The sequence below is a fragment of the Carex rostrata genome, chromosome 14 (assembly GCF_964058835.1).
Source record: "Carex rostrata chromosome 14, lpCarRost1.2, whole genome shotgun sequence".
Lineage (NCBI taxonomy): Eukaryota > Viridiplantae > Streptophyta > Magnoliopsida > Poales > Cyperaceae > Carex > Carex rostrata.
Genome location: NC_135931.1, coordinates 2069676 through 2087171, shown reverse-complemented (window position 1 = coordinate 2087171; position 17496 = coordinate 2069676). Strand labels below are relative to the sequence as shown.

Here is a 17496-nt window from a genome sequence, read left to right as displayed (position 1 = left end):
GATTTTGCACGGGCCCATTTATTACTTATTTTTTTCTTATTTTCTTCGTTTCTCCCACCCTTGTATATATATTATGTTCTATGTATTGGATGCTATCAAAGGTTTAAATAGCATTTATCGTATCATTAGCGGACTGATTAAAAAAACAACGCTGTGTCCAAATAGCGCTGATAGCGTCATAGCTTTTATGGTCTGAAAATGCTATAACGCGCTATTTAGAACCTTGGATGCTATGGATAACAAACGGTCATCCGTGCTACAGTTTAAAAAAGCTATTATATAAATTTTAAATTTTGATTTAAGTAGCTCATTAAATTGATTATACAATGAACTTTTGAATACCAATTTTAATTATTTTTGAAATTATTTACTATTTTTTATGATTCATGAAAGATACAAAAAATGAATTAAAAATAAAAGAAAATTATCAATATTTTAGACTATTTTTTGTCATCTTTCATAAATTATAAAAAATAGTAAATAAATTTTAAAAATAGTAAAAATTAGTATTCTACGAGTTCATTATATAGCCAATTTGCTGAGCTACTTAAATCAAAGTTTGAAATTTATATAATAAGTTTTTGAAGCCGTAGCACAGATGACCTTATGCTATCCATAACACCCAAGCCTTATTATTCTATATGTTGTATGTAAATCTTTTAGGGCCCGTTTGAATAATCGTTCTTACACACTACGATTGTTCGCATTTTTGGCAAGAGTGTACAAGAACATTTATATTTCCGAATTTTTTATTAATATCCAAATTTAATATTAAATTTCAAAAAATACCCGCATCAGCACCCTTTTTCCTCTTCCACTTGAGAATCCGTCGGAAAGTAACTTTTCTCTCTTACATGTATATAAAAGGAGGGTGAAAATTAATTGAGGCATTTTCAGGTCTATATATAGATAAATATTTTTTTTAATGTCAACGGCTAACTCATTAGATTAATAGAAGGCAGGTAAATAGTTAGGTAAAAATTTGATATTATAACGGATACATTATAAACATAGGTTGTATTAAAAAAATGTTATAAAAATAGGTTTTATGTCTATTATTTTTGTATTTTGTCACTAAAAACGATTATTATTACACAATAAAAACTATTTAATTATTTGTCATTAATTAAAATAAATAAAATTAAAAGAGCACCGTGACATTACCCACAGTTTATTTTGGTATAAAATAAACATACGAGTTAGAAGTTTTTAAATAGGTGTCATCTTTAAATAAAAAAAAAATACATATTTTGTGAATAAATTAATATTTTTCACAACTAATTTTACGGTAAAATATAATAATCATTCTTGTGTACATAAAATTCAATTTGGTTTAAAGTAAAGTTCAGCATGGTTTAAAGAAAAATAATTTTGTAAAAAAAAAAGAACAAAATAATAGGACATTTATACAATTCAAATTCCAAACCGAATAGACCGGTGAGACAGTTACTAATCAGTCAATGAAAATCCATAAACACGCAAATGAACTTGGCCCAACCAATATGTGCAAGTATCCAAGATATTTTTCGTCACATATATCACAATTACCTTTTTCGAAAAAAACAATAAAAAGGCCAAATATCACAAAAGAAAAAATATATTAAAAAGGCAAAAAATAATAGAGCCGAGGCCGAGCAGAGCAGGTAGATTAGATACTAATCCTTTCGGCTGCTCCATATTGATTGGGTTGAGAATTGAGAGACTTTCAGATCAACCAGCCAGACAGACAGAAGAGGTAAGAGGTAAGGGATCGGAATTGGGTTTACCATCCTCAATTCATCTTTTTCCTTTTTCTCTCCTCTCTTCTCACTACACTCCAAAAAAAACCCAACCAACATTCTCGATATTATCGCCACCACTACTACCTAATCACATCTATCTTCTCTCTCCTACGCCATGCCTCCGGCAGTGGCGCCGGAGGGTGGTGCTCGCCGGAGCCGACCATCCACCTCCGCCACGCCACCTGCGACTGTTCAAAAGGTCGCCCCCCTCCGTCGCCTCCTCCGTGCTGCCTCCGTTGCCTGTGGGATCCAGTTCGGGTGGGCCCTCCAACTCAGCCTCTTAACTCCCTACGTGCAAGAACTCGGCATCCCTCACGCCTTCGCTAGCCTTGTCTGGCTCTGTGGACCCCTTTCAGGTATCAAATCAAATTGTACAACGGGTGTATTTCAACGAACTGCATCTGATTTCTTATCTTCTCCTCTTCTCTTGTAGGTCTGATAGTTCAACCATTGGTTGGCCACATGAGTGATAAGGTGCCTGTGGACTCGCCTCTGGGACGACGGAAGCCGTTTATTGCGGGAGGAGCGGCAGCAATTGCATTAGCTGTGTTGATTGTGGGATTCTCTGCCGATCTGGGGAGGCTGATGGGAGACTCGAAGGAGCCCGGTGCGCCTAGGCTGAGAGCTGTGATAATCTATGTGATTGGTTTTTGGTTGCTTGATGTGGGAAATAATGCTACTCAGGGGCCGTGCCGAGCCCTCCTGGCAGATCTCACCGGTGAGTTCAATTTTGCTATTTAAACCCTCAACTTTTACTTCCATTATATTTATATATTTGTTTCCTCGAGCTATAGTGATTTGTTAATTGTGACCTCAATCAGAAATTAAGGATTAAACGCTCTCAATTTCTGTATCATCATTATATGGAGTAAAGAGTAATTGACCTGTCACCCTCTTCTCTGCCTTGTTTTGTTAATTGTGACCTCAATCAGAAATTAAGTACTAATCGCTCTCAATTTCTGTATCATCATTATACGGAGTAAAGAGTTATTGACCTGTCACCCTCTACACTTCTTTCTGCTGTATGCAATTGGCAAATTATTGAGGGTACAAATGCAATGTTACTGTAGATAAGCTCTGGTTAGAGATGCCAAAGGTTGGTCCAGCTTTTTGTTAAATTATTGGCCATTCTTTCCTGCTTAGGGAGGTGTTATGATGAAGTTGTGTTTTTTCCTAATTCCATGATTACCAGTGTCTGCCCATCACTGTCTACTTTTTGTTATAGTTGGCATTTTTGTTTGTACTTTCATTAAAAAAAAATGTTTTTCAGGGATAGAGAAAGAGAGGGGGGCAGCGGGGCAGGGGGAGTAGTTTGATAGGTATATCATGGTTCTTGAACAAAGGACTGTGTCAACTGCTCAATTCAAATTAGAATAAAACAATGCATCTTCAGTGATAATGATGCGTAACTATCTAAAGTTAGTAATTACAAGTCGAAGTTAGTAACATACACAAGCTTAAACTAGAAAAGAAACGAGTCCTGAAGAGGAAAATTTATTAATCTACAATTCTGCATGAATTGTATGGAAGGTAGGTTTAAAGAAAGTTGTCATAATTAATAAGGCAGGATCAAGCATTCTAATGGAATGTAGGTGCAAGGAAAGTGATTATAATGTTAAGGTTTTTAAACTAGCTTATTAATTACCTTGTGGCCTTTGATTTCAATACTGACAGGACACATGCTACTCGAAGGAAAATATATATATTTTTTTCCCTTTTGTTTAAGAACATGGTTTATATAACATAATTACATAATTACTCTGTTTTTAAATGTGTCAATGCCCCTTATTTTATCCAGGTAAGGATCACAGACGAACCCGTATAGCAAATGCCTATTTCTCCCTCTTCATGGCACTGGGCAACATTCTTGGCTTTGCCACTGGCGCTTATGGTGGATGGTACAGAATCTTCCCCTTCACCATCACCTCTGCATGCAAAGTTAATTGTGCCAATCTAAAATCAGCTTTCATACTGGATATCATCGTCCTTGGAATCACTACTTTCATCACTGTGACATCGGTAAAAGAAAGCACCTACGTCGCAATAGAAGACCCCAATGCACATGACACCCAGGAGGCCTTCTTATGGGAACTTTTTGGATCTTTTAGATATTTTACCCTACCAATTTGGATGGCGCTTATTGTGACTGCTCTCACATGGACCGGGTGGTTTCCTTTCATACTATTTGACACTGATTGGTTTGGGCGTGAGGTTTATCATGGTGACCCAGATAAGGACCTGGTTTACCATTCCGGGGTTGGCATGGGCTCATTGGGACTCATGTTGAATTCAGTTGTCTTAGGGTTAACCTCAGTTGTGTTGGAGAAATTGTGCCGTAAATGGGGCGCGGGGCTTGTGTGGGGTGTATCAAATTTAATAATGTGTTTTTGTTTCTCGGCAATGCTTATTATTGCCTATGTGGCGGGTAATATAGATTATGGGCTTAACGGGTTGCCGCCTGATGGGATTGTGATTGCCTCATTGGTTGTGTTCACTATTCTTGGCGCACCTTTGGCAGTACGTAAATCTGTTGTTTTCTATAGAAAAAATTTAAATGTGTTATAAGATAAAAGTTTAGAGACAACGAACATTGATTATTTGTTTATTTCTGTTGTGCAGGTCACATATAGTATTCCATATGCAATGGTGTCTTCTAGGATAGAACCCCTTGGTCTTGGCCAAGGTAAATATATGATTTTATTTTTTATTTTTTATTTATTTTCACTTTATATTGCTCTTTTTTTTCTTACCTAACTATGATAACATCTCGTCAAACAGGACTCGCGATGGGTATTCTTAATTTAGCCATTGTATTACCTCAGGTAATCATTTCTCTGGCACTTTTTTTTTCCTATTTTCGTTAACAATATGAAATTTCTTATTATAACTTGTGCAAGTGCAGGTGGTTGTGTCTCTAGGAAGCGGCCCCATTGATCAGCTTTTCGGTGGTGGAAATTCTCCATCATTTGCTGTTGCGGCCATTGCTTCATTTTTGGCTGGCCTTGTAGCAATTTTAGGTCTCCCCCGTTTGCCCCAGATTCGTTCCACTAAATCCTTTCCCCCGCGTGCCAGCGCTCAAGGTCGCCACGGTCACCACGGTCACCACCGATAAGGGTCTTTTTTAGTTTTGTATGGTTCTTTGAATATACGCGAGAGTTAATTTTATGCCAATTTTATTGTGCACTACACTAGTCATTGCACACACATATATGCCTTGTATATGTTTATCGATCCAATAAGAAGATTGTTTTTGTTTAGAAATTTTGTAGTTGTTCATCCAAAGACGATTTTGCTCCAAGTGATAAAAATAGTTGAGAAAGGGGAGGTAGCATAGTTGGCCGGAGAAAAGTTTCGATTCTCACCCACAACTTCACAGCTCCGTGAAGATTTAAAAAAAAGAAAGATAAAAAATAGTTTATGTTTTCTAAATGAGAAGTAAAAGTTCTATCAGGAAGAAACTAACACGGCATGCACGCATTAATTTGAGGTTGTTTTATTTTACATTTGTGCATTTGGTCCTCTAATTTCCAATTATGTTCAAAAGAATTAAACAAGTAAAATAATTATTTAATTACATTTTATGTATTCAATTGGATTAAAAAAAATGATACATCTTTGGTCCGTCGAATTTATAATAATATTGCTTTTACTAACATTTGAGACAAATAATTAATGGTAAAAAAATTATTTAGTTACCTGAACCGGGGTTACTCAGCTTGGACCATAAGAAACACATCAGTCTGACCCAACTCAAGGATGGAATCAGGACAGTTCAATGAACATCATACCAAATTTGATCTAATATCCGATTAAAACCGTTTGATTAACATTAAAAGATTGACACGAAAAAATTTCAACATATGTACAAATCAAGTACGTATAAATTTTGATGTGGATCAAAAGGCTACAAGTGAGGATCAGATCGACATCGGACTGAATTCACATCCTCTCAAGTTATCGTACTGAGTACAATTGAATCGGATGGTCCAAAATTATTCTTTTTAACTTGACACAAATCTCAAAGCTCAAATAACACTGCCCCTCAGTCATCTCGAGCAAGAACATGATGAAATTAAATCTGAACCGTCCTTTTCAATTGTGTTGAGTCAGGTACCTGGAAGGATATGCACCTGCTGTTATACTCTCTCGCCACCACAATACTTAGCCGCCACAATTATTGCCCTATCAAGTTGTTTAGGAGAAAAAAAATATTGTATTACTTATATTTTGTCATATTACATTTTTTGTCTTGCTATCCTTTGTTATTTAAGCATATGTGATGTAAAAAACCAACCAACTGAAATTGAAAACTTCTCAATGTTATCTACTTATATTTTATTTATGAAATTATAATAAACATATAAAAACCTACTCAGTCAATTTTTACCATTTTCACCCTTCAAAACTACCAACATGCCACTTTTATTATTTCCAAAACCTCGATTGCTTCAAAACAGTACTGAAAAGTTTTCAGAAAATTCCAATATTATAAGCTATCAGCTTTATCTATCAAGCACCAGTGAATAGTGATCCGCTAATGCCTAATCTGGTCGGCCAATTTTTGTCCCTTTCTTTCTCTCAAATCCACTCAAAAAAGCCCAATATCAGATATTACATGTCTTTCTAGAATGCTCTAATTTGTCAAAATCTCTTAAGAAGTTGAGCTTCTTTAGTGGAACTGTTTTGTACGAGTCCGATCTTGACAAAGAAATATCACCATTGCAAGCTCTCGCTTTGCAAAGAGTGCACATGTGAATAGAGAACTTGGAATGTATAAATGCATGGTTATTGAAGAACTACTCTGGAATTCTATTTCTGTCAGATATTTTCAATATAAAGAATTTGATCCTCATAACAATGTCTGGTTCCGGCTCTGATAACGTCATGCAAAATTTAACAAGAAATTGAGGCTCACTAAAAAAGAGACATTTGCAGCTTTAGGCCATCATAATCTCATTCAGAACTGACATAAAATTGGCAAGATTTAAATTTGTTTATACATCATAAGGCGAAGAAAGAACGAAGACATGTACCAACTGTACAAGCACATCATTGTTCATAAACTAGATAATAAGCAAACCATAAAATGGCAGTTTTAAAAAAATTCGCACCGAAAGTATCACAAGTCTTCCGAATGCGCTCTCAATTGCACATGCACAAATCGGGCCCTGTATGCAATTTAACTTGCACAAACACTGGTCTAAACTAATATGAGTTTGAAATTAGCTTCTACGTTACCGGAAAACCAAAATGGGATATCTTCCTCTTACTCATCATCCGGATTACCGACTACTTCATTGTCATCATCCACATTATCATCATCATCATCATCATCACCATCATTCGCATCTGTCACCCAAAAAAGTCGCAGAATTTGAAAGACCAATACAAGGCTGGAAATAAACTAAATTGTGCATATATTATTTAAGTATATGCCTTTTTACTCTTTCCATATCATAAGATTTAAATGGGCTCATATTTGGCAGCATTATCACTGAAATGGGTTCCATAACTATAGTCTATATAAACAAATTAGCGCAGGTCCCTACTATGGATCAATATTTTTATTTTCAAAGTCTAAACAATCGATCTGAACCGTTCAACATGTGAAAATGTACTTATAAGTCAATTTTTACTTTTGTTAGAATTTTTTTTACTATTGTTTTATATAGGTAGAAAACCATTGAATCTAAAGATTCTAGACCATTCAAAAGTAGTGATATTCTACCTATCAAAATAAAATAGTAAAAAAATTCTAAATTATAGTCTCAAGCACATTTTCATATGGAATTCATGTTGAACGGTTCAGATCGACTATTTGAACTCTAAAAATAAAAATATTGATTTGTAGTACGGACAAATATGCACTATGGATATTACCATAGCTTCACTCAACAAATTATTAGTACATACTATAACATAAACCCATGATTCTACTCTGTAATGAAAGGTACCTCTAGAAGGATAAGTGTTGCTTTGTGCTTCGGTGCTTGCTCTGTTTGTGGAGTCCAGCAAGTATGGTTGTTCCAAAAATAACATCAATGACTCAGTCTGTGGGTTCCTACAATGCACTGTGCACAAATCCAACTGAGTTAGCTAAAATTAAAAGATAAAAGCAAGACGGGAATCTAATCCATTATTACAACAAACTCTACCAAAGATATAATTCACAATATAGAGTGAAGCCATGGTACCTTGCAAAGCGCAGATTGATCCGTGATATGGATTCATATCTCCGTTTTCAAAGTCAAAATAATCAATCAGAACCACTCAACATGATCTGTATATGAATATGTACTTGGAGACCAAATTTTACATTCTTTAGAAATGTTTTACTAAATTTATAAATATGTTGAAAATCACTACTTTCAGATGGTTCAAAAAATCTTTAGACCTAGTGATTTTCTACCCATCTAAAAAAATTCTAAAAAGATGTAAAATTTGGTCTCCAAATACATATTTATATGGAGATCATTTTGAACAGTTCAGATCGAATATTTGAACTTTTTAAATGGAGATACCGATTCATTTTGAACAGTTCCGTACTTTGCAAAGTACCGTAGCCTTGCTAATATTTTCTAAAAAAAGGGTTTAAAAAAAAGTTACTGGTTATTGAAGGATTGGAGATGGGCTGAGAAGGATCGAAAGGCCGAGTGCTCTGCACAAAATCAAAAGGCTTTCGCCCCCTTTCATCTAATCTATTTTTCACCCATTCCCGGTCTTCTTTTATATCAAGCCTGTCAACCCTGTAAACAAAACCATGCATATATATTACTTATACATATTCACACGAGAGAAATGTTTGATCATATATAAAGGGAGGATAAAAAACTACCAAGGTGGAAGGCCTTTATGGGTCAATGGAAAGAGGCCATTAAACTTGCGTATTATTGCAAGCCACTCTTCATCGTATGTTATTTCATAAGGCCCAGGATCTGATTGAATCTCTATAACCTGAAAGGTATACTGTTAGAAATTATGAGAAAGAATAAAATTAATTCAAAAAAAGACTTCAAGGGGGGATTGGGGGGATATACCTGCAAAAAACCACGATTTGGGAGGCATTTGTCAAGGGCAAGGAATTTAGTAACGGGCCCACCTTCGCCATGCTGTATCATTGCGGGAAATTTACAGTGAAGATGTGCCGCGAACCAGTACGGTGGTCGGAGCTTATCTAATAGCAAAGCTGCTGGTTTGCTACCTAGGGTTTTTCTTTCCACCTAAGAAAGAAGGAACCTCATAGATATGAGAAATAAAAGTAAAGTACAGAAACAGTTGTTCAAGTAATTAATTAACTAAAAAAAACAATACCTCTTCTTTGAAGAAAGGTTTTGCTTTGATAAGCCTTTGCCAATTCCCGTAATCAGTAATACCAAGGGGCCAATCGTGAGAGAGAAATATATCTATTGGTTCCTCTACATGCAGTAGCTTTAGCACATCATAGTACCTCACATGGTAAATTGACCTTATGTCGCTCTCACTGTATGGTAGCTTCTCAAAGTATCCTAATATGGAAATCAATATTTGATTAGACGTAATTTAATTTATTTACGTACAGGACACCGGTTTAAAAATACCTGCAAGGTAATGTTGTGGTTTGTATATGCCAGAAAGACCTCCGATTCGAATATTTCCAAACTTTACAACTCCAGAGAAACCCAAGAAAAATATGTTTGTTGCAGCCCATCCCCCGTAATACCTATTTAGAGAAATCCAGAAACCAACACATAAATAAGATGAATTTAATTCAATAATAGATTTTGACGAGAGGAATTTTCTCACTTCACGTACCAGCAAGAGCTGACCTCCTACGCAAATAGGTTCGTAATTTTGCTTTATTACACTCAGATCATATTTAAAGTCAGTACTACCGCCCAAATAACCAAATGAGAGGTTGGTATAGGCGCAATTGTACCGGTTAAGAAGGTTAAAATGACACAAGAATGACATTGAGTTGTAGTAATGAATTAGTTACGACAATTATGAGGTACCAGATGTTTGATACCAACTCTTGTATGGACAGTATGATTTTTTAATGAAATCAGTGATACTACCACTACTTTTTTTTTTTAAATGAATTAGTTATGACGAGAAATTTTACAGTTCCCACAAGTGGTTGGATGCCTCGTGATTACCACCGATGAATATTGTCGGATAAGGAGCTTTCACCTGACCCGAGTAGTATTTCCAAAACGTGCCCATTTCTCGGTACTTCGGCTTTACATTTAGGCACTGTAGGTCATTTTCATTTCTGACCGCCTGATTACACCAACAAAAACAAATTTCAAATCTGTCAGACTTTAGAAACTAGATTTTGGTCGGCACAATTTAGGATAGTATTTCCAAAATGTGCCCATTTCTCGGTACTTTGGTTTTACATTTAGGCACTGCAAGTCATTTTCATTTCTGATAGCCTGATTACCCAGAGAAAACAAATTTCAAATCTGTCAGACTTTAGAAACTAGATTTTGTTGGCACAATTTATACTTTGCTCAAGTTTGAACCAAATCCACCCACAAGAATATTACCTGGAAATCGCCACAGCAGAGAAGGAGGTCGATTTTCGTGTTCTCGACCTCCTCTAGACGTTTGAGAGTTGCATAGACCTTGTCGAGTTCTCCATGCATGCACCCTTCTACAGCGATCTGTCATTCAGACAATTCATCAAACACTTTGTAAGCATACGCAAATTGAGCAGGTTTACACCGTTTTGGAAAAAATGGACCAAACACCAAACAACGGCTTAGGCAAGAATAAAGAAATCCAAGGAAAGGAGAGCAACATAGTAAAAAATAGATCAATTTATACCTTCATCGTTTTGATTTAGTCGAAAATGGCGGGGTGTGGTAAGAAGTGGGAGCGAGAAAATTGTTGGTAAACATAAGGTGTCGTTGTTTTTCACATTTAACCCTCCAAAATTTTAAAATATAGTTCTTTCGTATGTATCCTTCAAAATTGGAAAATTTCTTTGTGTTTTTTTTATTAGTGATGCTAAACACTCCAAACTCGGAAGATGGAAGAGAAATGTAGAAATACTTTCTTTTCAAAAAATAATTGTGATTTGTAAATTACCTCTAAGTTATTCAAAAGATATAGATATTTTTCTTTAATTTTATGTTTTATATTGATATAGAAAAAAATCGTTATGCACAGTTCCTTTTTTCTTTATTCAAAAATATTTTAGTAAGATTTAAAATTCATAGTTCGGATATTATTCAATAATAATTCATTTTCTCTTAATACAATAACATGACTCAATACTAATATTTCAGAATTTTTTTTTAATATTTTTGAATATTATAAATATGAAAAACAACTGTTCATAAAGTATTATCATTTCTAATCTACTTAGTTTCTTATTTTAGTGAATTCTTTGGGAATAATTAAATGAATAAACTTGATTACTAAAGTACTTGTTAATATTTAAATGAAAAGAAAATAAATCATAGATCACATGCCCACACAAAATTCATTGATTAATTTTATTTTATTTTCGACCTCAAAAAGCTAAAGTCCTTTTTGGCATAAAGACTTGTAACGAATTCTTAATCAATTTAAATAATAAATAATTACAAAAATAGATGAAAAAATAAAGGTGTGTCCCAAATATGTTTGACATCGGTAGCATATATCAGTGGACTTATATGTTAAATATTATTATTTTGCAATTAATTTCTCTACGTACACATAAAAATTAGTACTTTTTAATATTATTTATATGAGGAGGGTTCAAATGCCTCCATTTTTTGTACCTCCACCATGCCTCTATTTTAAATTTTTTTTTGATACGAGCTATGTGAGGTAGTAGGCCGTATGCTATTATTGGGCTGAACTGGGCTCGTCCTGCTAGAGGTCGCAGGCCGAGAAGAGATCCACTTGAAGAGATCAAGGAGTGATCTCGGATACCAAATCTCGGAAGTAGGTAGGCTACTTCGGAGGCAAGAGAGGGAATCCCAGAGATATCGTACTCTATCCTGTATGATATCTCGGAGAATAGGTGTATGTGTAAGTGTGAGAGTATGAAAATGTACTTCTCTTGGTCCGCCCTTTCCTTGTGAAAGGAAGGGCCTTATATAGTAGATCTTTATACCGCCTTCCCCCTGCTAGGGCAAGGCAGAACGTGGGTTGGTTACAAAGGTATGTGATCGTGACCACGTTCAATCGTGTGAACGAAGTCGGTAACCGACATAGTTACCGGTTATGAACGGTTAATAACTCGAGACCGACTTTGGGCCATACAGCCCCATGCGTAGGCTGTTTTGTTGCAATTGGGTCGTCTTATCATGGGCTTCAATCATGGACCCCCGCATCATATCTCGGGTTGGCCTCGCAAAACGAGGTCCTAATCCCGACCTTGTTTGTGGTCCAGATTGAAGCTATATGGGCCGTGGAACATGGCCCTATCAACTTTAATAACTCAAAATTTATAACTTAGAAGTTAAAATAAAACCGTTGGATATGATCTACATCATTTTATCTATACACGTGTAAAAAATTATGGCATTTCAATTTTATTTTGATTGTTATCAAGAGCTTGTAAAAAACGTACTAATGTGAATAATTTCTAGACATTGATTTTTTAACTTATTGATTCACATAAAAAACAAAATTGAAATGTGATAATTTTTTATGAGCACATAGGGAAAATAATATAGATCACATATAACGGTTTTATTTTGATTTTTAAGTTATAAATTTTGAGTTATTAAAGTTTTTAAAAATGGAGGCATAGTGGAGGCACAAAAAATGGAGGCATTTGAACCCTCCTCTATTTATATATGAATCAATAAGTTGAATAATCAATGCCAGAAATTGTTCATATCAGTCCATTTTAACAAGATCTTGATAACAATCAAAATTAAAGTTAACATAATAATATTTTACATCTGCATAAAATAATTTATTTTTTAAGTTACTAAAATTTTAAAAATAGAGACATAATAGAGGAAAAAAAAAAGATTTTTGAATCCCCCTCTTCACAAATCCATAGAAGTCTGATGACATATATGTAAAAGGATAAGAAAGTGTATCCCTTTCTTCTCGAATCACATCCTCTCCATTACCTGAAAAGGAAATCTTTTACAATTAACAAATCCTTACCGTTATTTTTAACTTAGCACGAATCTCAAAGCCAATAATACTGCCCCCCTGCGCTAGTCCGAATCTCAAACCGTCTGATATTTAATTTCCAACCGTACAGTAAGCTGGATCCTTCACAGTACCTGAGAGGATCTGGATTTCTTCGGAGCTTAAACCCACCAGTAACCTCTTTTCCACCTCCGCAAAGCCCCAAAACACTGTTTTCCCGCTCTCTCCTCTCAAAACCCTAACAATGGCGAACGACGATGTTAGCAACGGGCCTTCACCTTCACCTCGAGCGCAAAAGGAAGAGGCACCAACCAAAGCCCCAATCGCATACACTCCATACACGCTCGAGACCACCTTAACCGGCCACCGTGGCGCCGTCTCCGCTGTGAAATTCTCTCCTGATGGTCGTCTCCTCGCTTCCTCCTCCGCCGACGGAACCCTACGCCTCTACTCCGCCGCCGACTCCTCCTACCCTCTAATCTGTGAGCTGGCTCCTTCCATTGGGCCCGGCTCCGGTCTCTCTGACCTTAGCTTCTCTGATGGGTCCCGCTTGATTGCTGCCGCGTCAGACGACCGAACTGTCAGAATGTGGGACCTCGAGTCACAAACTCAGATCAAAACCCTGACTGGCCACACCAATTATGTGTTCTGTTGTGCTTTCAATCCCCAATCTAATATGCTCGCTTCTGGATCTTTTGACGAAACAGTTCGAGTCTGGGAGGTACAATTTGTATTTTTTGTTAACAGTATTAATCAGTATAGGTGGTTCTACTTTATAGTTATTGTATCCGTGGCCGTATGATGCCATTAAAGTACCATGAACCAGTCTTACAGTACTGTAATAATCAAAGTACAAATATACTTCAATTAAAAAAAAGGTTAAATTGGATAGAAACACATTCCCCTACAGAGTTGCATCAGTGGCTTTAGGAAGTGATTACATACCTAAATAGCGTTTGTGCTGGAATTCTTATCGGCTTTCTTTATTGGCTATGGCAGCCTCTGCGCCTCTGCCATTTAGAGAATGGCAGGTGGGCTCCACTTGGAAATATAAAAAAACAGCCCCCGTAAGCTAAATCCATCCCGTTTAAATTGAATTGGACCATAGCAAACTTGGACTCGTTTTTGTAGTTCCCATTTTTCAATCAGTATCTTGAAAACCTAACAAATGTATCGTGTCCTATCACAGTGTTATTAAATTCACGTTCAAACCATGAAATTGGATCTAATTGAACAAAAATTTAAATGGAAGATAGAAAAGACAAAGGTCTTTTTTCTCCATGTTGCATACTAGCTGGTCCGTGCTATGAAGTATTGGACCATGTTCGTGCCAAACTGTCCAACTAATTTTTAATTGAGATTCAAGATTTGTAGTCCTTGTTCTGTTTGAAACAGTAGATTGCATGGTCATCGGGGGTGGATCTACAGCCAATCATACCTATGATTTTAAAATTTTAATTGTGTATATTTAAACTTAGTGGAATTTTATTTTTTAATTTCTTTTATATGGTTCAGCCCCCCGTCATTAAATGCTAAATGTGTACTTGTTGCTTAGTAGTTAGAATTCCACTTTGTGGTTGTGGAGACTTGGATTCAAATCCCACCTACCACGTATTGTGCATTTTACGTTCAGCCCCCCAATCAAAATTTTCTAGTTCGACCCCTAATCGTCATATATTTTGGGTACTGCATAATACCTAAACTGGCATCATTATCAATTGAGATCAAATCCACACAACTGCACTATAAACCTTACAGCAATTCATAAAACCTGTTCCAAACATAAATGAGTAAAGTAAAGTAACTGACAGGTGAGGTCAGGACGGTGCTTACGGGTCCTCCCGGCGCACTCAGAGCCGGTGACGTCAGTTGATTTCAACATGGACGGGTCGATGATAGTGTCAAGCAGCTATGATGGGTTGTGCCGAGTCTGGGACTCTGCGACGGGACACTGCATGAAGACTCTGGTTGATGATGATAGCCCCCCTGTCTCCTTCGCCAAGTTCTCTCCTAATGGCAAGTTTGTTCTCACTTCCACCCTTGACAGCACTCTGGTTAGTTTTTTTTTCCCCTTTTATTCTCTTAACAGCTTGTTTGAAACTTTTCTGAAGTGGACTGGGCCTGAATAGTTATTCCCTTTTGGGGCCATTATTTCTCTTGGGCCCTAAGAGTGGAGCAAGTGGGTAGCAGTGTTTGTACTTTGGGCTGGGTATATGTTCTTAGTTCTCTGGAATTTTGTTTTTTATTATTATTTTTGTTTTTTCTCTGTATGCTGTCTATTTTGCTGTAAATTTATTATTGTCTATTGATTGAAAGACTAGGATGGCTCCTATATGTACTTCAGATTTGATTTGTTGAAAATTGTCAAAAGATCAAGCATGTGAACATGAAATCAATTTTTTATATACATGCAATCAACTGTGTACATGACCAGTATTTGGTAAGTATGCGTTTTGTTTTTGGTTCTCTGATTTGCTTATCGTATGTTGCTTTACACGTTTTTAGAAATTTGCACCCGACTATTCTAGTATTGTTTTTTAATTTTTTTTTTTTTTACCTTATTGGTTTTGTGTTTCTCTGTTTAATAGGTTGTTGTGTTGATAATTTGAACCCTTATCTTATAATGTTAGCCTATGGGTTTCATCTCAGAAATAAAATTGAACCAAGCAAACAAGCCCTTTTGAAAAAATCATTTTGTGTGCCTTTAACTTAAGAATTACTTCTAGAATCTATGTTACTGTGAAAAGTGTTGAAGATTTTTATTTTATTTGCCTTTACATTCTTCATAGTTGCTTGACGTTTAAGCATATAAAAGCCCCTGAAATGGAAAAAAAGTTGAATTTTAACATAGTTTTGCCTTAATTTAAGCTCAAAAAGTCAAAATTTAGGTGTTTCATTTGGATAACACGCATATTTATTTTCTTTTGGACAGCGGCTCTGGAATTTTTCAGCTGGCAAATATGTGAAGACATACAAAGGACATACTAATACAAAATACTGTATACCGGCCACGTTTTGTGTCACAAGAGAGAAGTATGTTGTCAGTGGCTCAGAGGATAGCTGTGTGTACTTGTGGGACCTGCAAACCAGAAAGATTGTGCAAAAGCTAGAAGGTCATACAAACACTGTTATTTCGGTGTCCTGCCACCCCGAGCAAAGCATAATTGCATCGGGTGCACTTGGCCCTGATAAATCTGTTAAAATTTGGGTCCAGAAAGAGGAAGAGGAGCAAGAGAATTAAATATATATATATTTGTTACTTTCCCTTTGTTAACTTAGCTGTACCTGATTATTTGTTGTATCACTAATTTGAAGATTTCGTAAATTATGGATATTTAAATTCTTCTCTTTCTTTGGAATTATTTTTGCGTTTTCTTTAGCTTTGAGCTTTGAGAATATTAGATTGAAATCATGCTATGGTAGACCATTACTACCTATTGATGAATTTTGTAACATAATTTTTTATAAACATTTTCTCCTTGTTGGGGATATCAATTTCAAATCTACACACATTACATTTCCTTAATTACCTTCTACTTTCAACTCTTTTATGTCTAGATACCTTCTATAATCTATGGTCCCATTGCCAGGCATTCTTCTCAAATGCGATGTGACGCTTTGACCTTTCCAATCAGTTTACTGCACATCAAGTAATCAATCACCTATTAATCTATTATGATGATTGGACGTACAGTCCATTTACTGTCACCGAAAATGAGAAAAACAAATTATTATGGTTGCGTTTAGATGAGGCAAAGAATAGTGCTAACCCGGGTTAGCTACTATTTTGAACTATTATTTTACGTTTGGATGTGTTTGAATTAGCAAAAAAAGACTATTCTGTGTTTGTCTTTTGTGGGTTAGCATGCTATTCTACTAACTCAACTAAAAGTTGGGTTAGCTCACTATCTCAAATTTGAGTTAGCTCACTATTCTCACTAACCCAAGTCTTCATCCGAGATCTAGATCTAGGGGTGTCAATGGCACCCTTTTATCCGTTTACTCGACTCGTATTGTATCTGAAAATACAGGTAAGAGTAAGATTTTTTTTTTCCGTTAGCTTATCGGGTACAGATAAGGGTAATGATTTTTTTCGTTATCTTACCCGGAATTGTATAAGATAATTTTTAAAATAAAATTATATATATATAGATATATATTTTGTATAAATATGATACATAATACAATAAAGTTTTGCATTTATTAAATTTTCATAATACAAATTAGTCTTATGCATTATTATTTTTTTCTTGTTTTTTGTTTTAAAAAATATTTTATCGGAACTATAAATCGAGATGTCAATGATACTTTTTTATCTGTTTATCCGATCCGTACTGTATTCGAAAATACAGATAATGGTAAAAAGAAAAAATTCCATTATCATTACGGATACGGATATGAAAATGCCTCCACCCGACCCATTATGTACCCGTTAATACCCCTAACTAGATTTTTATTAAAAGTTACCCATTGGAGTCATCCCCCATTTTATTTTTGGGTTTGAAATTTATGGTTTAAAACAACCCAACTGGATGGACATCCAAAGTCTGTTAAATCCTGATGTGTACATCTCTGCATAAAAATTGTTGGCCACGTGGCAAAACTGGGTCTATTTTCTTGACAATTT

General features: G+C 35.6%; 3 protein-coding genes across 4 annotated transcripts; 2 read left to right on the top strand and 1 right to left on the bottom strand.

Moving 5' to 3' along the window:
- The first annotated feature begins 1534 nt into the window (after positions 1-1534).
- SUT4 (sucrose transporter 4) lies at positions 1535-5042 on the top strand. Its single transcript, XM_078315372.1, has 6 exons — positions 1535-2137; positions 2215-2499; positions 3580-4298; positions 4401-4464; positions 4560-4603; positions 4684-5042. Exons 1-6 carry the CDS (start codon positions 1897-1899, stop codon positions 4891-4893), a joined length of 1563 nt encoding a protein of 520 aa, XP_078171498.1. The 5' UTR covers positions 1535-1896; the 3' UTR covers positions 4894-5042.
- Positions 5043-6717: 1675 nt separating this feature from the next.
- Positions 6718-10715, bottom strand: DBR1 (debranching enzyme 1). Of its 2 annotated transcripts, none has more exons than XM_078315515.1 (10): positions 10590-10715; positions 10310-10426; positions 9883-10040; positions 9359-9480; positions 9093-9286; positions 8819-9001; positions 8617-8735; positions 8388-8527; positions 7736-7852; positions 6718-7185 (listed from the first exon to the last, which is right to left on the bottom strand). In XM_078315515.1, exons 1-10 carry the CDS (start codon positions 10593-10595, stop codon positions 7121-7123), a joined length of 1221 nt encoding a protein of 406 aa, XP_078171641.1. In that variant the 5' UTR covers positions 10596-10715; the 3' UTR covers positions 6718-7120. The 2 variants fall into 2 exon arrangements, with proteins under 2 accessions (XP_078171641.1, XP_078171640.1); XM_078315514.1 differs by having other exon boundaries at positions 6718-7130.
- Positions 10716-13023: 2308 nt separating this feature from the next.
- On the top strand, positions 13024-16228 carry WDR5A (Transducin/WD40 repeat-like superfamily protein). The gene is made up of 3 exons (XM_078315683.1): positions 13024-13590; positions 14681-14923; positions 15802-16228. The coding sequence occupies exons 1-3, from the start codon at positions 13114-13116 to the stop codon at positions 16108-16110; spliced, it is 1029 nt and encodes a 342-aa protein (XP_078171809.1). The 5' UTR covers positions 13024-13113; the 3' UTR covers positions 16111-16228.
- The last annotated feature ends 1268 nt before the right edge of the window (positions 16229-17496 follow it).